The sequence below is a fragment of the Pithys albifrons genome, chromosome 4 (assembly GCF_047495875.1).
Source record: "Pithys albifrons albifrons isolate INPA30051 chromosome 4, PitAlb_v1, whole genome shotgun sequence".
NCBI lineage: Eukaryota > Metazoa > Chordata > Aves > Passeriformes > Thamnophilidae > Pithys > Pithys albifrons.
In genome coordinates this window covers 30,719,497-30,743,998 of record NC_092461.1, presented here as the reverse complement: position 1 = coordinate 30,743,998, position 24,502 = coordinate 30,719,497, and the positions used below count along the sequence as shown (strand labels likewise).

At 47.0% G+C, this 24,502-nt stretch overlaps 2 protein-coding genes across 4 annotated transcripts in view; one reads left to right on the top strand and one right to left on the bottom strand.

Annotated features, from left to right (window-relative positions):
- DENND3 (DENN domain containing 3) overlaps positions 1–4,100 on the top strand; it is a 33,710-nt gene extending 29,610 nt beyond the window's left edge. The window contains exon 23 of the mRNA XM_071553764.1: positions 2,717–4,100. Coding sequence (XP_071409865.1) covers positions 2,717–2,917 — 201 coding nt within the window. The 3' untranslated portion in view covers positions 2,918–4,100. The remainder of the gene's footprint in view (positions 1–2,716) is intronic.
- Positions 4,101–5,621: 1,521 nt separating this feature from the next.
- Positions 5,622–24,502, bottom strand: part of SLC45A4 (solute carrier family 45 member 4) — an 87,438-nt gene continuing 68,557 nt past the window's right edge. For all 3 annotated transcript variants that reach the window (XM_071553762.1, XM_071553763.1, XM_071553761.1), the window contains exons 3-8: positions 18,165–18,353; positions 15,668–15,847; positions 14,489–15,564; positions 13,738–13,837; positions 12,552–12,763; positions 5,622–11,694 (exon numbers count right to left, since the gene is read on the bottom strand). In XM_071553762.1, the coding sequence (XP_071409863.1) occupies positions 11,341–11,694; positions 12,552–12,763; positions 13,738–13,837; positions 14,489–15,564; positions 15,668–15,847; positions 18,165–18,353 (2,111 nt within the window). In that variant the 3' untranslated portion in view covers positions 5,622–11,340. The remainder of the gene's footprint in view (positions 11,695–12,551; positions 12,764–13,737; positions 13,838–14,488; positions 15,565–15,667; positions 15,848–18,164; positions 18,354–24,502) is intronic.

Sequence of the window (24,502 nt, the reverse complement as noted above, 5' to 3'; positions counted from 1 at the left end):
CATTGACATTTCCAGGGAACTGTAGAAACTGAAAGTTTACATCCTTTGATATTTCATCTCAGGGCTCCTCAGACTAAGCCTTGGAGAAAGGTTCATAGACAAGCAATAAACACCAGTTAATTGGCTGTTTCTATAGATGAACTTTTCCTTGGTTAGTTATCACATTCCTAGTTCAGGAGAGACCAAAGGAGCCAACAGGTTCCTCCCTTGGCATCTTGTGCCCATGTCACTGTGGGCCTCAGTGTGCCTGCTCTTTGTGTGGTACCAGCAGCTGTGCAAAGGGCTGTGGTTGTGCTTCCACATGGGCAGGTTCAGGGTTAATTTGCAAATAAATAGCTAATGGACATTACTGGGATAGCAACCTTCAGAATTTTTTTCTCAGATTTTCCCTTCTTCCTTCAAAAATGACTTTTTTCACAACATGCCCCTCATGAAATAGGGAAGCTTTTTCTGTATTCAGCCTTTGACTAGATTGATGAACTAAAATGGAAAATCCTTGTTAAGATCTTGTTCCCCAAAGCAGAGATTAACCTCTGTTTTAAGGGAGGGAAAGATTGTTTGAAACCTCCAAGGTATTAAGCTCTCTTTTGTTCTACTGAAGAACTTTGTTCCTTTTCCCTTACACTTACACTCAGCTCCACTTAAACTGGCATTGTAGTCCAGCTCATTGGCACAAAAGAAACAACTGGAGAACATCCCCGTGTGATCCATATCTGCAGTGAGGAGACCCCACAGCCTCTCTGGGCAATCTGTCCCAGGGCTGGGTCACTGCACAGCAAAGAAGTTCTTTCTCATGTCCAGATGGAACTTCCTGGGCATCAGTTCCTGCCCATTCCTCTTGTCCCATTGCTGGGCACCCCCGAGCAGAGCCTGGTCCATGCTCTGTCCCTCCCTGCAAACACTGACACACATGGGTGAGTCCCCTCTCAGTGTATCTTCTCCAGGCTGAGCAGCCCCAGCTCCCTCAGCCTTTTCTCCTAACAGAGATGCTCCAGTCCCTTCCTCATCCCTGTAGCCTTCACTGGGTCTGTGCCAGGAGCTCGACATCTCTCTGATCCTGAGTAGGCCAGCCAATGTGGCCTCACCAGGTCTGAGTGGAGGGGTAGGATCATTCCCTGACCTGCTGGGAATCCTAATGCACCCAGGATACCATTGGCTCCTCAGCCACAAGGGCACATTGTTGGTCAGGGACACTTTGTTGTCACCAGGACCCTCAGTTCCTTCACAGAGCTGTTTTCCAGCAGGAGGGCCCAGCCTGTCCTGGTGCCTGGGATTATGCTTCCCCAGGTGCAGGACCCTGCATTTGCCTTTGTTGAATTGCAGACAGTTCCTCTCTGCCCATCCCTCCCACCTGCTGAGGTCCTGAAGGACTGCACAGCCCTCTGGGATATCAGTCAGTCCTCCCAGCTTTGTGTCACCAGCAACCTTGCTGAGGAGGCCTCTGCCCCTTCATCCAAGTCACTGGTGAACAGGTTAAACAGTGCTGGGCCCAGTGTTGACCCCTGGGGCCAGCCCTGGGGACAGACCTCCAACAGACCCTATGCCACCACTCCCAGCCCTCTGTGCCCTCCACTCCCTGCTCCACACAGCACTGCAGGTACTGACAGTGAACCTGCAACGCAGGGGTAGGGCTGTCAGTCACAGGCTTTAATTAGAGTGCTGTAATTAAAAACAAGCCACTGTTTGTCTCTAAGGCTACTACTAAAGTGTGCACCTCAGCCTCACACTTTCATTATCTGCTTTCGGGCCCAGTCTCTGTGGCTCTGATTTCATTTTCAACTTGCTGGTGCCAGTTTCCTGGAGCAGCAGGTTCCTGAATTTCACTGCCAGCCCTGTACAGAGAAGTACCTTGTTCTCAGTGAAATTCAACTCTTAGTGGTTCCCACATGTCCCTGACTTCTCTAATTTCAGGACATGTGAGCGGTGGTTCTACATTCTGCTTACCTGCACCTCTGTGATTTTGTAAACCCTGCTGGGATCCCTCCTGAGCTGCCTCCTCTCCAGCCTGAGGAGTCTTGACTTTTCCATTTCCCCTGTGAGGGTGGGGAGGCCCTGGCACAGTTTGCCAGAGAAGCTGTGGCTGCCCCATCCCGGGAAGTGTCTAAGGCCAGGCTGGATGGGGCTTGTAGCAACCTGGGATAGTGAGAGGTGTCCCTGCCCATGGCAGGGGGTTGGAAGGAGATGACCTTTAAGGACCCTCCCAACCCAAACCGTTCTGGTATTCCACAATCTCTGTTCATGTGACAGCTGTTCTTTTCTCCAGGCAGTTTTAGTTCCTCTTCCAAGGGAAGTTTGGACACACCGTGCCTGGCAGAGGGGGGCAAAGTGGCACCTTCTGTTGCTCCCTGCACGGGATCTGTGGGACCAAACACAGGTTAATTCTCTGGGGTGTGAGCTGCCCCAGTGCTGGCACAGGGGCCCTTCCTGAGCTGGGGGAGCAGAGACACCCACCAGGAGCCACAGCAGCTGAGGAGACCTGGACGGGGCAGGAGCAGTGGGGGCCAAGCCCTTTTTGTGTATATATATGAGGAAATTGTCAGTGTCCCTTTTCCAGCCAACTGGGATAGAACCTTCACTGTCCCCATGTTCCACATCAACCTCCTTGCCCGTGTCCTGGGCTGGTGCAGAGCAGTGGGAGTGACTGTGGGTTTGATTTGTCCCCTCAGCTGTGGGGTGGCAGCACTGGCAGTGACTGTGGGTCTGTTCTGTCTCCCAGCTGTGGGTTGGCAGCACCGGGAGGCTCCAAGGCAAGATCCAGGGGAAGATCTACGTGGTGGGAGCCGAGCGGAGGACGCTGGAGAAGGAGCTGGTGGGCCACGCGGGGGCGGTGCGAGCATTGTGCTCGGCCGAGGACAGGTACGTGCTCAGCGGCTCCGGCAGGGAAGAAGGGAAGATTGCCATTTGGAAGGCCGGATAGAGAAGCCATTCCAGTGTCTGCCTGTGCTGGGGAAAGGTGAAGAGCTCGGGATGTGTTTGCTCCATCATTTTGCATCTATTGAAACCACCTGTCAGTGTTACTGTCGTGTGTTTATTGGGTTACTTCAGTCCCTACATTGCTGGAAATCCAAGGAATGCCCCCTCACACCTGGCTCTGCTCCTGATAAAAGAATGGGAATGTGAGCAGGGGGGCACTGGCTTCAGCGTGGACACGAGGTGTGTGCAGGGCCAGATTCCAGGCCAGACTGCCCGTGCAGGTTGTGTTAGGAATGCCGAAGCCAGCCCAGGAATTCCATGGGAGCTCTCCCTGGGCAGTGCAGTTGTCAAAACTGGGATTGGATCCTGTCTGTGCAGCCTGGAATGGCTGGGAAGGGGCACTGAAAGGCCAACCCACATGCACTTGTGGGACTTGTGGAATTGCTGCTGGTGCTGAGCTCGGAGCTGGAGCTGGTGGAGCATCCCTGACCCTTGGTGGGATTCATGAGGTGTTTTCTCTCCAAATGCAGCATTGACAGGCTCTCCCACAGCACTGGAAGCTCCACAGCTGGAATGGGACACTGGGATATTTTCAGGGGCTGTTTCACCTTTTAAACTTGTTTTTCCTGTAACAGCAACGCACACACTTGGCATTTGTGAAAGTTGTGAAACTGAATTTTATCTGCAGCATTAATTTATTGAATTCCTGTGTATATTTGCTTATGGAAGCACCTCAGTCCCTGTGCAAACTAACCTCTGCCCCTCCTCCTTCAGCCCCTGTTCCTGTTATTTTGGGTGGAAATGCCTCATTTTTAGTTCTGCAGCTCCTCCAACTGCTCCTCCTCCAGGCTCATCCCAGAGGAGTCTCCAGAGCAGCATTCCCTGATCACTGCCCAGTGCTTTTCCCACTGGTGACACTGCAAGTAAAGCAATAAATCCCTCAGGAGAGTTTTATCTGTATCAGTGCTGAGTGCAAAACAGTGTTTAAATACTGTAAATGAGGACAAAATGAGCTGCTACTTTTCTTAATAAATACGAACCAGGGTAGGACTGATAGAAGGGTAAATGACTGGAAATGTACTCTGTGTAATATTTCTGCTGACAAAAGTTTTTATCATGTCATGGTAACCCCAAATTTCACTTTTTTAGTGTTTTTTTTAATCAATTTAAGAATATTAAACACTATATTGACACTTTTGGCCTCTCTTTGTTCTTTTGTCTAACTGACCTCCATCCTCTGTGTTTGCTGTGAACAATAATTGCCTGGTTTTTCTCTCTCCTTTCTGCAGCAGCTTCTGCTGTAGCGAGTCCCCCTCTGAGCCCACAGCTGGGATTGCAGGTTCCTCCTCCCCTCCCCTGGAGCTCTGGGGGGCAGTGACAGGAATTATTCACTGAGCTCAAAGATGTCTCTGCACAGACACACAGGGGCTGTTAAGGAGATTTCTGTGGCTGCAGAGCTGAACCAGCTGCCCCAGCTGCCTGTGCTGCCTCCACTGATAATCATGCCTGTCAGATTTTTTTAAACAATTTTTTTAATTGACTCCCAAAATTATGGAATGGGCTTTCAGAATTACGGATTTGACTTCCAAAATAATGGAATTGACCCTGAAAATTATGGAAGTCACTCCCAAAATGAGAGAATTGATTCCCCAAATGATGGAATTGACTCTGAAAATGATGGCCTGTTCCCAGCCCCGCGTTCCTTCTCCATCTGCACCCATTCCAGGGGCCGCTGGCGCCTCTGGCATTCCCGGGGCTCTGGCTCCCTCTCTATGGGAATTCCCTCTCCAGGGACAGTTCCCTCTCCATGGGAATTCCCTCTCCCACGGCTCAGGTCAGGGACGGGGCAGCCTCCGGGGCCCTGGGAAGGCGGGAATGCTGCCTGGGAAGGACTGGAAGTGGGAACTGCCCCTCACCCCCATCCACGGGATTTGGGACACTGTCCTGGGCACTGACCCTGGGAATGATGAAATTGGCTCCTAAAATTATGGAACTGATGCCCGAAATAATGGAATTGACCACCAAAATGAGGGAATTGACCCTAGAAATGATGGAACTGACTCCCAGAATTACAGAATTGACCCCCCAAATGATGGAATTGACTCCCAAAATGATATAGTGGACTCACAAAATGATGGAATCGACTCCCAAAATTATGGAATTGACTCCCAAAATGGGAATTTGACTCCCAAATTGAGGAAATTGACTCCAAAATTATGGATTTGACTCTCAAAATTATGGAAATTTACCCTTAAAATGATGGAATTTTCTCCCAAAATGAGGAATTGACTCTCAAAATTATGAGATGGGGACACACACCTGGAGATGGAGACACACACTTGGATTTGAGAACACACTCCTGGAGATGGGGACACAGTCCTGGAACTGGGGACACACACCTGGATTTGGAGACACTCTCCTGGAGCTGGGACACATTTCTGGAGCTGGGGACACACCTGGATATGGGAACATACCTGGACATGGGGACACACACCTGTCCCAGGTTCCCCTGTTTGCTCCTCCCCCTGCGCTCCCTCCTGTGTCCCACCTAATCCCTGAGAGCTCTCAGGGAGCTTCCCCAGCCCTTGGGAATCGTTTTTGGAGCCCCTGCCGGAGCTCTGGGGCGCAGGGGAGTGTCCCTTGCCCTGCCTAGGGCCCAGGTGTCCTCCTGCTCCTGCCCCACAGACACCACAGGGACACGAGCCAACGGCTGGGACTGGAATGTTTATTGGGATCGCCCTTCGGAATGCGGAGCGGAACACAACGTCTCGCGGGGTGGAGTATTTCTACATTGATTTTTTTTCTTTTCTATGCATAAATGAAAAAACCCAAAAATCAAGATTATACAAAAAGAACAGAAAGTGCAGAACACAATAAAACAGTTCTCATGCAACAAATCTTTGTGGTTTTTTTTAACCTTAAAACAGAAAATAAGCTCGACAGTGTAGAAATAAAAATCATACAAACATTTCGCCACCTACGCACTCAAACATTCACCTGTGACATCACTTCTCTGTATCCCTTTTTCCTCATAAAACAACATTATGTGTTTAACACATGCTTATAAACATTGCTAAACTCAGCAAGAGCTATTATAGTGCCCCAACTTAATAAGTTGATAAAAAAGTAGTTGTCATATGGCCAGTTCACAAAGGAACTAAATATTCTCTTTTTTTTTCTTTTTTTTTTTTTTAATTTTTTCCCCATTTTTCCCCACTATGAGATGCCTATTTGCAGCTTTCTAGGAATATGAGGCATTTAAAACAAGCTGGTCATTTGGCTACTGAAAAGGGTTTAGTGTCCATGTTACATCAGAAACAAATCCAAACCAGCCAATTCACTGAGAGAAAAGTCTGGATTTTGGGGTAATTTGTTAAAATTTGGTTGTTGCTGAGGACTGAGGAGGTCCAGAGTAAATAAGGGGATGCTGAGTTTGGTTTAACACTCACAGAGCTTCACTCCCAATTTCCAAATTGAAGGATAAATGTGCCAGAGCATGTCAGATTGATCCATGTCCTGGGTTTTCCCTGAAATCTTAGCAGGTCACAAGGGCATCAAAAGCACTTTAATTTCAGCAGATGCCTCTTTTGGAAGGGGGTTGTGTTTGTTCCTCCTGGACACTCCTGGCCCTCCCTGGGGCAGGGAAGGGGAGGTTGGGATTCAGGGCTGCTCAGGAGGAGGAGGAACCAAACCCAGAGGGTTTTCCAGGAGCTGATTTTAATTTCAGTGACAGGAAAACCCAGAGCACCCTGATGGGCAGATTGGTGGGTGGGAACAGGAATAGGAACTGAGCCTTTTTGTTGTTTTCTAAGGCAATTCTGAACTGCTGAGCCTCAGAATCACCCCCCAGATGGTCTTTGAGCTTCTGCAGCTCCCTTGGATGCAACATGACAAACAGCAGACTTTGGGTAGTTCCCCTTTTTTCCCAAATGACCATTTTTTCACGTGCTTTACAAACGTTCAGCTTTGTCACTTAAGGAAGGAAAAAACAGCTAAAGGACTCTCTGGAACCATAAAGTTTCTGCAAAGAAAAATAAAATTTGGTATTTCTTCCACACAGTCATTCATAACATTCCTGTGCAACATTTGGTGTCTGTTACATTTATTTGGCCTTTTCAAAGGGAACGAGGACAAAACAGCTGCAAAGAAAACCAACTTCTCTTTCCCAACAGATCCTTCAGATGCCGAAGCTGCTACATGTGCTTGGAATACCATGCAGGAGTTTACTTGTTTGTTTAATAAGGTACATATTTATAGCTGAGCTCGTCTCCCATCGGATTGGGATGCGGGGAAACCTGGAAGAACTCAGCTGGCAACACTGTGCAGGAGTGACAGCACACAAGCCCCAAAGGTGTTCTGGCTGAGCAGGGTGTGTGTAAATGCACAGACACACAGGTATAGACACACCTAAAACCCCAAATTCCAGGGACTGGACTATGACTCAGGCACTCCAGGAAGGCACTGCCCTCTCCGTGCTTCCCTCCTCCCACACGAGGGTGCAGCTCCCTCGGGAAGAAACTGGGATGTTTTCCACCTTTACTGCTCAGTGTGAGCTCAGCCTGTGTGGCAGTGAGACCTGGGAGCCAGGAAAATCCTGCCTTTCCTGGTGGATACTGGAGGAATCCAAGGGTACCCAGGGGGAGCCGTTCCAAAGGATGGAACGGGTTTTAATGAGGTACCTGCCAATAAGCACAGCTGTTGCCACTGCCATTCCAGGTGCTGGGGGATTCAGCTGAGATGGGAGGGAGATAAGAAACACTCAGCCCTGGCCTCTGGGGAGAACCCGACACATCCTGCCCCATCCTGTTCCTGTGTCACCATCCATCGGCAGGAAAACCAGGAGGGGAATTTGAAGCCGCCTCCTTTTCAGCCTGACATGCCTGGAATGTTTCAGAGCCTGGACAAGGTTCCAAGGGAAAGGGGCAAAGGACATGGTGTGTTTCATGGAGCACAAACTCCACTGGCTTTACTGGCTTCCTCCCTCCTGAGGATGAACAACCCCAGTGGCTCCACAACTGCTCAGACAGCACCAGAAAACCACCAGATTCGTGTTGCTAAAAGGCCATTCAGGCAATAAATCTCCATAAAGTCATGGAACCAGCAGGAAGAGAAACATTCCTAAGAAATTATTGCTTCTGAAGTCTGAAATTGCCATCCATGAACAGCACAAGTCTGACTGGATTCTTGGAATAACCCAACAGGGCTCTGCCTTTCCCAGGAGCAGAAGTTAAAGCTTCTCTGCTCCCACACAGAACGATGTTTTTCAGCTGATAGATCACAGCCCTGAATACTCTGCAGCAGAACAAGCTCAGTGTTTACACCATCAACACAGAATGAAACCATTAAACCTCAGTCCTGCTGCAGTGAAGGCCCAAGGGGATGGCTTTGACTGGACAGTAACACCCACAAACAAAAATGATGCTTCTTGTCACCAGGAACAAAAACAAAAAAAGCCACTTCAAATCTCTCTTCCCGCAACTTCTGCAATAAACACTAAAACTTGTTCTATTTAATTGTGGCAGAAAAGAATTAATTTCTGTATCAAAAGAGAAGGGAAGGGACAGATGAAGAAGTAAATGGTTGCCCACTTTACCCTGAGAAATGCTGGGGTGAGGAAGAAAAGTCTCAAATCCAAGGAAAAGCCCTCAGGAGCGCTCAGCAGGTGAAGGTGCCGTGGGGGTTTCCCAGGCTGGCCCAGGGACAGCAGGAGGTGTTTGGCTGAGGGTCCCCAAATTAATTCTTCTGGCATCACTACAAATACTTCAGTGTGTTTTCAAGGAATGATTGTTTCCTTCGCCCTTACTGGGGAGTGAAATCAGCTTCCTGCTACAGCAGCCACACCTTCCTGCGTGACCAGCCCCACACACAGCTCCAGAGGCAGATACTGACATCCAGTTCTTAGGAATGAGGCTGCCCAGGACACTGCCCAGGACAAAGCAGGACCTGCCCTACCTTTGCTTGGAACCTCTGGGTTGGAAATACCATTTGAAAGGTTCTTCCTCCCTCCTTGCCCTTTGCTGGCTGAGAAAGCTCAATAAACGTGGGTGGTTCCATGTTCCCTCTGCTGGGTGTGAAGGCAGAGGGAGCTTCAGCTTCTTCTCCCTCTCTGCAGCTCCTTGGTCAGTGCAGGGACAGAGAGCTTGGCTTAGAAGGTGCTATGTGGAATAACAAGGGTTTGATCCGCACTGATCCGTGGATATCATGGGAAATGGGTAAGGCTGGCACCAGACAGAAGTTTTTAAACTGCTGAAGAGCCTTTCCAGCAGTAGAGTTAAAATGAGGAGTACTTGACAGAGGTCATTTAACAGCAGAATCTTCAAGGAGCTTCAGAACTAAGACATTAAAGCCACTTTAAAGTGTGTAACTCACACAAGTGCCAGTTCTAGGGTGAAACACAACACTCATCTCTGTGCCAAAGAACTTCACCAGGATGTATTAAATGTAACTGAGATGATCAAATTCACGGCAAAGGTTCAGGTAAAGGATTTCTCACAACTGATCCCTTCAGGAAGGTCTCACACTCCTCAGCAGTATCGCTGCCCTGGCTGAACACAGTTCACAGTATGTGTTCTAAATAAAAGAATGTTCACCCTAAAGGAAAAAAAGACCTCAAGATACCTGGAAAAAGCCCAGCCCCAAAGCCCTGTGTGATTACATGCACTTCTGTGATGCCACAGCCTACAAACATTGTCACCCGCGATGGCACAGGCCATTAGTGCTGACTGGAAGCCTTCAGCTGAGAAATCCACGGATGCCACCAGGAATCTGGCCTTCAAATGCACCCAAACACCCACTCCTCAAACACATCAACCATTCAAGCAACGCAATAAAAACTGCTTTTCATTCTGAAGTTGAGCTCCTTCGGCAGAGTGCCTGGATTGCAGCACGGCTGAGACATCTGAAAGTCATGGAGCAGGAGGAGCTGGAGGCAGCAGGAATCTCACACTGCTCTGTGAGGTCTCTGTCCAGCACAGGGACTGACAGCAGCCCCAGGGCCCACACCAGAACGAGCCCAGAGCGTCACAAACTCTTCTGACAAAGGACAAACAAAGTTTGGTTTTGAAAGTTGCTTTGCATGGCTGCTGGACAGTGATCCAAACCTGCTTTGGATCAGAGTAGCTCAACTCCTTCAAGCTCTTCCCAGAAGAATTCATTGCACTGCAGCTGTGTCCTGGACCATGAAGGGGGTGTGGAGGATGCGCTGACGACGGTGGGACAGAGCTCGGCAGAGCTCCAGCCCTCATTCCTCCAACACAGGGACCAGAACAGCAACATTTGGATTTTAAGGCCTAAAAGACTTTCTGACAGAGATTTTTACACACCCAGACTATGCCATAAAGTGACGGAGGTAGGCCCTGGGCTCACCTTGTACTGACCCCGTGCCTTCGCCTTGGCTGTCCTCCCAGCCAGGAGGGCGAAGGACCATAAAAAGTGCAATTAATCAACCCCTTCCTTTCCCTGCAGAGGAGAATCCACACATCCCGTCCCACCCATGAAACGTCGTCTCTCCACAGCACCTTCATCCAGAGATGATCAGGTTAAAATGCCAAGAAACCCCTCCTGAGTTCACCGGCACGTGAAACTCCCAGCTAAGAAATTGTCACAGCGTATTCCAAGACATTCATAAAATGCAGCACTTGTGAGAAAAGAACCTGTGAGTGCTGGTCACCCCTCCCAGCTGCTGCTCCTTCCATCTGGAGCTGACATCCAGCACCCAGTGCCAGCCCCTCCTGACGAGCAGCAGGTCTGGGAGTGGTTGGGAACAGTATGACTAAAAGAACTCATGGCAGTTTCTCAGAAACCGCAGTAATTGCTTTTGTTTTGCTGGAAAATAATCGCAAACCAAAGGATTCTGGAGTAATTGCACTAACAAAAACATGAAGTCTAGAATTAACAGCTGTCAGGCCAGGAATATCATGCTCCTGAAAGAAATTATCATTGCCTAAGCATTTGATTCAGGTATTACATTAGTGAAATCTGAAATGTTCAGACAAAGAAATGGCAAGAGACTAGAGGTGGAGATCGCCTCCATTTCCCCTTAGTTTAAAAACAGCCCACAACTTCATTTTCTCTAACTGCTAATTGTATACACTGTGAGGCTCATGCAGATTAATAAAACTTACTCGAAATCTAAATGTATTCTTAATAAAAAAGTGTTCAGAAATGACGTTTCTAAGTTGTAGAGAAAGCAATCAGCATCCGAGCGAGCCGCTCAAAACCTAGAGGAAGGACTACGGGATTTCATTTACACTTCTGCACGGAACTGCCTTTCCTCCTGCAGATTTTACCTACAAGTAGTGAAGGTCCTAATTTGTTTCTCCTGGAAAAAAACCATCCAAACAAAAAGCAAACCAACAACCCAACAACAGAAGTTCTTGCTCCTGCACCTGCACTCCTCGGAATGTGGGCGAGCAGCAGGCACTGGGCTCACACGGCCGACTCGCCCTCCGGCTCCGCCGTGGTGGTTCCTTTGCGCGAGAGCTTCAGCACTGTTGGCTTCTCTGCGCCGGCGCCGCTGGCCTCGGGGGCACCCAGCCCCTTCTGCTCTTCCTTTGGCTCTTCGTTGACTTCGGGGTAGATCACCAAGAAGGTGGCTGTCAAAAACCCCAGGAAGGACCCCACCGAAGCCACCATGGGGATGACCCTGACTGTGCCCACCACGTCCACCACGCCACCGAGCGCTGAGGCCACAAGGATCTGGGAGATGTACACTTGGCACGACAGGATGGCGCAGTCTATGCCGAACCCTCGCTTCGAGTTCCCGGGGCTGTGGTGAATGTACTGGCAAAGAAGACAAGAAATGTGTTAGGGGAGGTAAAATAATGGGTGGAATCAAATATTTGAATATCAGAACCTTCCCTGAATTTCTCAGCCCTGTGCTCAACTTCACTTTGTCCTTGTGCATCACCAGGATACAACTTCAGAGCAACAGCCTCCTGTTCTACTTATCAACAGCCTCCTCTTCTACTCATCAACAGCCTCCTCATCTACTCATCAACAGCTTCCTCATCTTGCAGCACAAGGCAGGTATTTACTGGGTCATTTCTAGCACAAATCAGCTCCAAGATTAGGTTTTATAAAAATAAATTTACATGAAACATTTGGTAGAATCCCAATCCCAATGCAGAAACATGTTGCAATAAATGATCTTCCTGTAATTTGTAATTCAAATGGAGTAGTGGTAGAAAAGAAATCAAACTGTTCTTGTTTCCAGCAGAATCAGTTTCCTTTATGTCTCCCCAAAATTACAGCTGCATTTCCAGACTCACCTCAATGTTTAAGACTGTGAAAAACCTGAGTAACACTAAAGTACCACATCCAAGACAGTTTAACAACTATGTACATAGCAAATACTCCAATAATAATTTCATCTCTCTTCATCTACCACATGCACTCAAATCCTTTTATACCTCAACACAGGGTAAGGCAATCATGACACTCCTGAGCCAACTCAGTGCCAAGACCATCTGATTTCAGCACCAGCTCCTGCTATTTACCATCCATTCCAACTTTGGCCCACATCCCAACACAGCAGGTGTCTCCAATAATGGGATTTAATAAATCCATTTTGCCACCGTGATCTTTGGAGAAACAAGAATGCTGTGCCTCAATTCAAGGACTCCAAATATCCCACATACCTGTTTGATCTCATGGTATTGTCCCAGAAGTGCGTAGGGGCAGTAGGAGATGCTCATGGAGACTATTCCCATCGTGCTGATCATTATCATGGTGACGTACACGTTGGGGAACATGGCCATCACTGCAGTGCCAAGGGAGAAGCCCAGAGTGCCCAGGATATAGATCACTTTTATGCTAAGGTCATAGTTGTCCAAGTACTTCTGCAACAAGGCTGCAGAGGAAAGAAGAAAATATAAATCATAGAATCACAGAATTGAAAGGGGTCTTAATGATCATCTCGTTCCAACCCCTCTGCCATGAGCAGGGACATCTCCCACTGGAACAGGCTGCTGCATCCATCCTGGCCTTGGACACTTCCAGGGATGGGGCACCCACAGCTTCTCTGGGCAACCTGTACCAGAGCCTCACCACGCTCACAGTAAAGAATTTTTTCCTAATATGTAACCCAAACCTTCTCTCTTTCAGGTTGAAGCCATTTCCTCTTAAGTATCAGTTTAGTCACCGAAGTTGCAGGCACTGATGGCCACAGCAGCTCAATGTGCTGTTTGGGATGTGGATGCTCAGTGCAAATTTGGGTTGCCTGAGCAGCTCAGTCCAGCCCTCACTGGGAAAAGGATGAATTCCTGCCTCAGAAAGAGCCCCACTGAGCTGTGCAGATGTGCCTGCACATGTGCTGCAAGAGGCACAATTTTAAGTTTGGCAAAAACTCTCAATTTGAGAGTCTAGTCCAAGTCCAAATTATCTGCAGAATGACTTTCAGCAATACACATTTATAATTTTGATTTAAAAGCAGCCTTAGCAAAAACCCTCTTAACATATGCTTGAATTTTCTACCAAGCATGATTTTAGTTTCCTGATGACTTGCTAAATGCCACTCAATATCCTTTGATTTCATTTTGTGCTTTATACCACTTAACCATCTGTTAATTTTTCCACCTCTACACTTGGAGAAATTTTTCATATTGATTCTTAAAGAAGCCTTTCCCCTTATGACCACATGAAGTGCTTTTCCAAGATATCCTTCACCCCAAGCAAGGAGGTGGATGTGCACAGAAGCAAAACTATTTCAGGAGCACCAGGAGTTGGACTCAGTGATGCTTCTGGTCCCTTCCAGCAAAGGATATTCCGTGATTCTACTTTTCCCTTTCAAATATATGTGTGAGGTGAGACCATGCAGCCTCTTACCTGAACAAACAGCAGCAGTAGCAGCATAAATCACCAGCCCCCAGCAGCCCATCTGAACTCCAGCATTGTAGGCGTGCAGCTCGGTCGAGTTCGAAGGGGCCTGAAACAGACACAGACACAGATGTTGCTTTCTCATACCCAGCACATCTCAGTGATGCCTCAGAGAGTTTTTGATTTTTTCTGATTTTCTAGTTTTTATAGATTTTAGAAGTAATTGTAATGAAAATGCAGACTTCAATGTGTTAAAGTTAAATTTTTATATATGCCAACCCCTACCCCATATCAATAGCTCAAATTCCAGTAGTTATTGAGTCTTGTTTGCAAGGTAGAAAGCTGAAGAACATCAGAATGCCTGCACTGTGAGACACAAACATAAGCCAACAACCTTGGGATCTAAGAACACTGGAGAAGCTCCAAGGGCCCTATGTGTGCTGAGGAAGACGAAGATGAGGAACAGAAGGTCCCACATCTCCCCTAGACTCAATTTTTGTTGAGCTGTGCTGGGGGTGGGATGGGGCTGGACCAAGGGGATGTGTAAAATGGGAATTGGGTGGATAGTACTATAAAAACCATGAAAATCAGAGTTTGAACACGTGTCAATATGTATTCCTGTGGGCCCTAGGCCTGACATTAAAGGACTTTCACTATTATCTTATTCCACACTAACTTGGCTCAGAGTCCTGTTTTCTGGGGTCTCTCCAGGCATCATCAGAAACAAGGAACTCCACGCAGGTGGGAACTGCTGCCTTACCTTTGGATCGCCCTGGAAGATGACCTGCCCCATGAAATCCGTGTAGAACACGGCCTCGGCGATGATGGAGAACCACGTCAGGAGGTGGCAGACACACAACCTCAGCAGCTCCTTCGGCATCTTGAGCATGGACAGCCACAGGAGTTGGACAGTGGTTTCGGTCTCGCCCTCCTCGCTCTCTGTGTCGCCGCTGGAGTTGGTGGTGCCGCTCTGGTTGCGGTGCCGGCACCGCTGGCGCTGCCGCTTCTGCATGTCGTAGATGTCGTTCATGCTGCGTGAGGACTTGATGAGCACGATGGCGTTGGCGCGGCGGAAGCGGTACCGGTGGGAGCTGATCTTGCCGTAGTAGGAGAAGGTGTATGACGGCTGCCGGTAGAACATGTGCCGCCGCCTCCGCATGGAGTTGGAAGTGCTGGATTGCTTCATGCCTATTCTTGCGTGCCCGTTGAGGAACTCTTTGGGGAGGGAGCCGTTGATGTTCGGGACTTTATCTTCATTTAGGCGATTATCAAGCAACATTTCCTCCTCTTTCTCACTGTCCCTGAGGAAAGCAGAGAGGTGGTTGAGTTTGGACTTCATGATCTCCTGGCTTGTGTTGTGCGGAGTGTTTGGATAGGAAGCATCCTGGAAAATGGAGGGTTCGATGTCGTGCAGGAAAAGCAGCTCCGATTCAATCTCCAACGTGGCATCGGGCATGTGCAGAACTGAGTCACTCTTGCTCCTCACAATGTTCACCTCCAGGAACTCCATATTGAGATCATGCTCTGACTGAACCTCATCATGGAACATGGAGGTTCCATATGGCTCCTCCTCACTTATTACATTCAGTCGATTCAGAGGGGGGAGGCTGCCACTGAATTTGACACTGGACAGGGTGTCTCCTTCATCATCCATCCTGTCCTGCTGAGGGTTATATTGCTCTTCTTCAATGCTAAAAAGGTGGAGAGCAACGGAGACAGAGAAAATAATGGCTGCAAAGAAGAAAAGGACTTGCTGTTGAGATTTAAAAATACCACCCAAGAAGGTCTGTGTCCAGTCCAGTCCTCCCAACATGTAACCAATCGCTCCTCCAAGACCTGTGGAAGAGAAAGAAAAAAAAAATTCAGTTCAGGAAAAATCAATTCAGTCACAACTTGGTCATCAGGAAGATTGCCAAGAACATCTCAGGTAACTCCATACCAGCTGAGAAGGCGTGGATGTTAAGGGCCATGTCTTGCTCTTCACTGTCCACCACATCCAACAGGTAGGCCCGGATTGGCCCTTCAGTGGCATCAGCACAGAAATCCAACACCACGACACCGAGCACCGTGAGGACTATTCCGATGGGCTGCTTGTCCGGGACATCCCCGATAGCCAAACCTGAGAGAAAACAGGAGAGGACTCTGGGCATGGCATTCAGAGAGGGAAAACTCCTAAGAGCAGGTTTAACCCCTGGAGAGAGAGGGCCCAACAGGCTCACTGCAAACATTCCTTCATGGAGCAAAATGTCAATTTCAGCTCTTTGGCACAGCTTCGTGGAAGGTCTGGGACAAAGAGGATGTTTGTGTGTTTGTAAGACTGATATTTATTTTTCAGAATGTTATTTCTGAAGTACCTCTTGAACCTTGGAGAGCACTGGGTATTATTTCATGTTCCTCCCATGTATTTTCCTTCAGCTGCTGAAGGCTGTTTTTGTAAAAGAGCCACGGTGGGAGAGGGGAACACCAAAAATGAGATTATTTCACTTGTTAGTGACAACCACATGGTGACAGCATTCCTGACATGGTACTTTACATGCAATGATCACAGCACCCCAGGATAAAGTGAAGTTTAACCCCTTTGCTTTTCTTAAACATTCCTGTTTTGTAGATCACTTTCTGTAAGCAGAACTTTTAAGGATTAAGCAACATGAAGGTATTTTGCATTGCAAAAAGCAGCAGGCAGTTGATAGCACAGGATAAGAGGCTTTTTATGTACAGAGCAGAAAGGCAGCATTAGTGTAGAGCTGGATAATTTGTCATGAGATGAGCCAGGGACAAAGCAGGAATTACTTGAATCAGAGAGATTTAGGAGTTATGTGTGCGAGATGCTGATAAAACCATTAGTGCAACTAATGAAAACGACTGTGGAAGGAGATGAACTGGCTAAGCCACCAGAAATCATCCAGATCTCAAGTGCTGACTCCTGCATGTTCAATCCTCATTTACACCAAGTCCTTTGAAGGCTAAAGAAGTTTGTAAGAGTTCCGGGCTCAGCTGAGCCCTAAGCAGAAACACCAGCGGTGTCAGTGCTTTAGGTTTGATGGAAACCTGACCAGTGCAGGAGAGAAGAGTCCAGCTGTTCTCCTGGGACACGGTTGTGTCACTGTCAGGATTAGCAAACCTTTGTGCCCCTTGTTCCCTTCCCGATGGGTCCTGCTGCCAGAGGCCACACTGGGGAAGAGGATCTAATAGAGTGACCTCAGTTTTTGAAGCATCTCCCATTTCCCCAAATTGCAATTAGGATTGCAAGTGGGTGGAGACTAAAGGTAGGAAAGGGAGGAAAAATCAGACAATATTTTGTGCTGATTTATTAGAAAGCTTCAAAATAAGCCTCTACAGTGAGAATGAGGTTTGCCTGCCAGTATTGATGGCTCCTGACCTCAACTTCTGTATGGAACTGAGAGCTTCTTATCCCTTAAAATCTTGTAAAAGTGCTACATCTAACACCCTGCAAACATCTGAGGGAGGAGGAAGAAGTCTGGGAGACACAAAAACAAAATTCATGCCATATGATAGCAATTCAAAGAAAAAATATTTATTCCCTGGCTAAATTAAAAAAGCTTAAGGTGAATGTCATTTATCTGAGTAGTTTGTTCACTGCAGTTTGCAGAAAATTCAAACCCATCACATGGCATCCCAGTTTGGTTTTAACAAGCTGAGCCAAGGTAATGTTCCACTCATTTCCCTCGATTAGTTTAACTTTTTCACAATAGAGCTGCATCTAACCCAAGGAAACCAGAGCCAAGAGGATGTTATTAGGTGCTAAGTTCCTTTCATTTGCATCAGTCCAACCATGATGTAAACAATCCCCCAAATGGACTTGCTGCCACCTCTCCTACACTAAATTCACAAAGAGATTGTAGATTGTAGATTAAATTCTGTAGTAAACTATGTTCAAGGGAAACTATTTTTACCACCTTTGATGGAGGCTCAGGAAAAATTATTTTCCCACATGGTTTTTGATAAACAAATATTAACTGTGTTCTGGACTTTTTCAATACCAGGTCTAAGAAAAGCACAAGAAAAAGTGAAAAGATAATTTTTGAAATAATGCTGGAAACAGGATGTGTTGCCAGATATGCATTAAAGGGAAAATGGATCACAACAGGAAACATTTCCCTGTGAACAGGTTGCTACAATTTTCCCATGTCAAGGATCGACCGAACTCGTCTCAGGGACTGCAAACATTATTCTAGCAACTATTGTATTAATAACACTGCACTCCCAGCCAGAGCCAGGACTGCACAATGCTCAGCACAGCAGCAAGAGTGAAACCATGCAAGGTGGAGAAAGCCCCACTGCAGGCTGTGGAGGTGTCTGAAGTTTGTGAACATTAAACACGAGTTTAGACCAACCGCAGAACATCATCTTTACACTACAACCTCAGAGCAAGTGAGCGAGCAGGAGGTACAGGCAGGGACTGCCCTGTTACTTACCTATGACAGAACCATTGAGGAAAAGTGCAACTCCAAAGAGGACACCGATGCAGAGGGCGAGGATGAAGGGCCGCCGGCGGCCCCAGCTCAGCGTGCAGCGGTCACTGGCCGAGCCGATGAGCGGAGTGAAAATCAGGCCCAGGATGGGGCTGAGGAACCACGTGAGGCTGTAGTATTGTTCGGGAAGACCTGAAACAAAGACAAAAATGACTGAAAGGTTACGTGGTACACACCAAAATTTCATTTTGTACAGGAAATTCTGTAATACCCTTTCATTGAGCAGTAATTTACCTACAGAGGATTCTCTCCCACACTGAAAACTCCGTTAAGATTTCTTAGCAGTGGTAAAAAAACAGCTATGGAAAGCACAGATCACTGATCTTTCAAACACCTGGGCAAAAAGAGGGTAACAATAAGAATATTGAATCCTCTGTGCATTTGTGGACTATAAAACCGAAGATTTTGGAGGTGCTTGGAAGTTACCTGGCTGTCATTACACATATCCCCTTCTCAATAAAACCTTTAAGATTCAACGGGGTGCTGTTCATCTAAAGAGTCGTTAAAGATTCAACAGACTGAGGAGGATGGACAGAATTTGACTGTCATGTGAAATGTCCCATTCCTAAGCACAAAAATGTTTAATTATAAAAGTGCACAACAGACAATAAATCAAACAATTAGAGATGACTCAATGTTTATCTCTACTACCCTTGGTTGTTTTTTTAAGAACAGAGGTGACTATTCACAGGATCAGATGGGGAAAAGTTGGATTTATTACACAGCATTTCTTAGGAAAGAACACCTTGTTACATGTAATAATTTCTGGAGAACAGCCCGCATGGCCTGCAGATGGCAGGCTGGCTCCTTCGGGATGTGCCTCCCTCCCACAGATCAGCACAGGGCAGGGAACCAACCACTCTGACGTGTTTCTGAGCAAAGCACTGACAACAAAACAATCCGTTTCTTGCAGTCCAGCTGATGCCAAGGCAGAAAAACTCGGTGTCTTTATCCCAGGAAGGGAAACCATTTCTTATTCAAACACATGTATGGTGAGTGTGAGCAGCGCTTGACCAACCTGTACCTTGTGCCCCCTGCTCAGCACCCCGAGGCACCCACTACCACGCAGGATTACACCAATCCCTGCCCAGAATAGCCTCTGCTGCACATTTGGAAGTCTAATCTGCTGCTGTTTAAAGTACCACCAAATCTTGACTAGCAATCCTGACTTCTTCCACGAGATCAAACAGATTTTCCCAAGAGTGCTGTGTGCTCTGTGGTGATACAGAGATTAAATTATAGGAAAATAAGCTATTTCTTTTTAATAAATAATAGATTTCACCATCAGAATTGGAAATCCAGCTCTGAGGCCAAGGTGTGTGTGGTTTGACTCGGCTTTCCCTGCTGTTTGGCGATGTCTTGGCTGGCATGGGAGCTCCAGCTGAGACACAGGTTTAAAGCTCTTGTTCAGGATGCCACAGGTGTCCCCAGCATTTATTTGCTCTTCAGAAGCACTGTCCTCATCAAAGGAGCAAGTCAGGAAGCCAGTAATTAAAGTGCAGGGAAAACTTCCATCTTCCTGTGTTTTTAACATTCTTTTTAAACTTCACCAAGTTGAACAAGCACACAAGCAGGTTCAGGCACTGTGTGTTTAAATGGCCCCTCACCTGCTCCAGGATGGAGCTGGCACAATACACAGGGAGGGGGTGCTTAAAAAATAATTAATGATGAGGAAGAGGAAACATTTGGTTCAAGAAAACCAAAACTCAGTGGTAGGCTGGGTATGATTCATTTAGGGTGAATTATTTTTCTGCAAGACACGTTAAAATTGGCAATGTGTAAATACTCCTCCCATTGTGCCTCCCCAGAGCCATCCTGGGAGCAGAGGGGAAGCACCAGGAATTGCTGCTGGGTGAGGCCAAGCCACTGCAGAGTGTTTTAAACCAAAGGAGAAGCTGCAGCTGAACCAGCGTCAGGGCTCTCTGGGGCAGCGACCACCAACATCTGGAATAACTGGGAGCCGCGTCCCCACACGAGGGCTGTGTGCTGAGAGCAGGCATTTCTCTGCTGAGTTATGCTGTGACTTGTGAATTATGAGCTGGGATGTCTCAGTTGAGTTCATCCATCAGTAAACACTCAGAAGGTTTTGCAGTAAATCACACAGTGGCTCTAAATAAACATGAGGGGAAGGCTGGCAAGAGCTCTGCCACCAACATGACAAGCTTCATCTTATCTTGTACGAACAAACAACCCTAAACAGGCAGATTTGAGAAAAATGAGCATAATTAAGAGATTCACTTTTAACGTTCCAACATCCATTGAGATAACCAACTCGCTTTAATGGAGACTGAGCAGAAACAACATGGAAAGTCTGGAACAGGAGGTAAAGCAACAGGAGGGCATATCCAGGGCCACCAGGGCTGGCTCAGCTCCCTGTCCCCCTGTCCTTGAGGTCACCACTTTGTCTCCACTCTGCAATGACACTTCTCTGTGGTGTATGCAAAGTTTAGCAAAAGAAGTTCTGGAAACATGTAATCCATTTGAAATGATGATTCAAAATCACTACTGCAGAGAACTAAAACCTGTTTACAAATATTTCTTCTTCAGCTGTAAAACCTGCACATTTCTCAACTGGACAGATAGGTATTTTTTATGCTTTACAGCCACAGTTAACCGTCATAAAAATGTCCTACAACTACTTAAAAACACTCAGTACGTGACTTCAACTACTTTCAGGTTCAAATTTGTATGTAATAACTCACAATCAGATTAAGGTCTGCATTCTGGTTTGATTTTACAGGCCAGTAAAAGAAAGGAAAAAAGGGTTTTTACCCAACCTCTGTCACATGCCTAAAATGAAGGAGTTTCACCTTTCCATGTGAGTCAGAGGAGAGGGACTGAAATGCCTTCTTGGGAAGGCTTTATTTTCACTGACTGAAAAGGGTGACCTTCCTAACATCTAAGTGTTATAAATAAAAGCCTAAATCTAAATATTTAGAGGGAAAATGGCTTACTTTGCAAAAGATGTGAATCTCAGCGATCTCAGAATAGAGCTATGGATGTAGCTTTTATGGAAGTGTAAAAAACACACTTTAAAACCCAAGAGAGATCCTTCTTTAGACAAACCACTTGGATTTTTTTTTACTGAACTACTCATTAGTAGCCAAAATATCTGTCTTTAGAAAAAGAGGCCACGATAAAAAGCTATACAAGAACTAATAGCCCCATGCCAAGAAAAATGGAAGAATTTCTAAGAAGCTTTGAGTGCTCCCCCAAGTACACAGGAAAGGCGTAACTTTCAAGGGAAACACGAGCCATTCCCATTGCACGTTCTGTGGGATCATCACCAGGAGCACAACCTGCCTCCTCTCTTGCTGCAGAGGCCGTGCCACAGGGCTGCTTCCACAGCTCCCACAAACTGCATTCCAAGGGCGAGCCAGCAGTTTGTCAAACCACCATGTGTGTCTTACATACAGTGATGCAGAATTGGAAACAGTTCTAATTTATTAAGTGCATGGCTTTACTGTGAGTATGGGAACTGTGAGATCCTCACTCAGAATTTAGTTGGTTGTTCCAGTGGAAAAGTCCAGAGTGGGGTTGGAGAAGATTCCTGGTGGGAAGAGGTGCTCAGGAAAGCCAAATTGAAGCAGTGCAGGAAATATTAATTTGCTGGCAGGAGAATTCCCTCCTGGAGGTGTCTGACAGACTCCTCACCTGAGCAGTGCACAGGCAGACAGACCATTTTAGCAACGGGCAGAGAAGTGAGTAATCCAGAGTTTCCCTGAGTGTTTGCTTCCTACACCTAAAAGTTGGGATGTGTCACTGATAAGTTTTGTCTGCCCAGTCAACCAAAACTGAGAGTTTTGGTGCCCAGAAGAGCCTTTTCTCTCTGCACAGCTTCAGGTGTCACCTCTGCTGTCCGTGGCCTTTCCACAGCAGCTTGTTTCAGTGCCAGACATTTCCACATAAATGAAAAAGTCCCAGACACACAAGGAGAACTCCAGACTCAAAATACTTTTTTCCCTTAAAAGAGGCTTTTCTGGTTTCAGTATCTCGAATGTCTGAGTACTTGGTATGCATATTTAGGTTGGCGTGTGTGATTTGGCATGAGAAGCAAAAGAAATAAGTCTGCAAATTGAAATACTTAGAGATTGTGTGTATAAATAACAGAAAACCCCCCAAGTCTTCCAGAAGTTTTCTGCCTCACAAGAATGAGCACTAATAATTAAACTTCATAGAAAATCTGTCTGCAAGGGTGTTAGAAAGTTGAGGAAGGCAATTACATATCCTAACATGTCCTTTTTCTCCACACATATGCTGCTGTCCCTATAGAATTCATCATTTATGCTGTATTTTAAAATAGGAAGTCAGTTCAGAAGCAGCTGAGCCAGGACAAGACAACAATAAACAAAATGCGGGGACAAAGGGAATGTTTTGACACCACGAAGTTCCTTCTGACGCCCCCCCGCAGTGGCAGGGACTCAGATGGAGTGTGTGTTTCACACAAACTTGGCAGCCCTGCACACCCAGGCTGGGATGTGCTCCACAGATGCTGCTTTGGACTGGATTTCAAGCCAGCCCTGGGCTTGTCATCCCTGTGACAGCCTTGCCACAGCCTCTCCCAGCCAGATGTGGAAGGTCCCAGCTGCTGGCGCTGCTGTCCCACCTGGACAGGCTGCACTCCTGGGGCTGACTCTGAGGCCAAGGGGGCTCCACACAGCAGAGTCCCTTAGCAAAGGCTGCTCAGAGTCACCTTCAGACCCAAAGGCCAAAGCAGCTGCTCCCCATTACCAGTTTAGTGCTGGTCCTTTATTTGGTCTGTAATTTTCCACCACCACACTCCCCTTGCCAGGCAGCAGCTCCTACAGCAAAGCACCACTTGGAAAACCAACCCAGTGGCCTCACAGGGGAGGAATGAAAAAAACCTGGAGGATTATTATTTAGCCTTTTACTGACAGCTAATCTGAGGAAACACCGAGGAGGGAAAAAACATATTGGGTAAACAAGGTTGGTATTTGTGAACTGAATGTGGAGCAGGTCACAAGGCAGACTCCAAAGTCTCATACAAATCAGTGAGAAAAAGAGCAAAACACAACAACAGCTTCTGTTAAGCAGCAGCGACAGCCACTGAGACCCTTGTAATGTGGCATTTCCCAGCCAGCTACAAACAAACAGGACACTGGCTTCTAGTAAATAAGGGTTTGTTTTTTTCCCAGACAAAAAAAGTACCCAACAATAGTGGGACCAGCACTGCTCACGGTTCACAGGAAATGCTCACTGTGTCACCATCAGTCTGAGGGCTGCGTGAGGTCACGAGCTACATGGAAGAAAGATTAAGTCACATGCAGCAGTTTCTATTCAAAACCTCTTTTTGATAAGTTCTATTGGGGGAAAAATAGTTCTTTATAAGCTTAACAATAAGATCTGATATGGGAATAGGATGCTAGGGTCCTATTTTCATTTGTCAGGAATTATCACCTATAGAGACTTGTTTATACACTTTACGTAAACACCACACGAATTGCTGGAGGAACACAAAAAGTCGTGATGCCCTGCACATACTTTCTATTCCAGTTTCATCCCTGTGTGCTGCTAAAGATATTTCACGTTGATCTGCTTAAAAATGCATTGCTTAACACAGGCTGCTTTGTTTAGACTATTTTTAAAGAGTGTAGCAGGCAGGACCAATGCTTGTCAAAGAGCTGTGAAAAGGTTTGAGTCCTGCTGTCTGCTGCTCATCTCACACAACAAAATTGTGGAAACCACTGCAAACTCGAGATGAGGAATTGGGGCTTCATCATTTCACAAGTGCACCCAAATATGCACTCTTATATTTAAAATAAAATGCAGAGTTGGGTAATAGAAAAAAAGAGCCAGAATCATAGAATGGATTGGGTTGGAAAAGACCTCCGAGATCATCAAGACCAACCCCTGGTCCAACTCCAGTCCCTTTACCAGATCATGGCACTCAGTGCCACGGCCAATCTCAGTTTAAAAACCTCCAGGGATGGGGAAACCACCCCCTCTCTGGGCAGCTCATTCCAATGCCTGAGCACTCTCTCTGCAAAGAATTTTTTTTCTTATATCCAACTTCAATTTCCCCTGGCAGAGCTTGAGCCCATCGTGCCCCCTTGTCCTATTGCTGAGTGCCTGGGAGAAGAGACCAACCCCCAGCTGGCCAGAACTTCCCTTCAGGTAGTTCTAGACAGTGCTGAGGTCACCTCTGAGCCTCCTCTTCTCCAGGCTAAACACACCCAGCTCCCTCAGCCTCTCCCCACAGCACTTGTGCTCCAGTCCCTTCTCCAGCCTCGTTGCTCTTCTCTGGACCTGCTCCAGCCCGA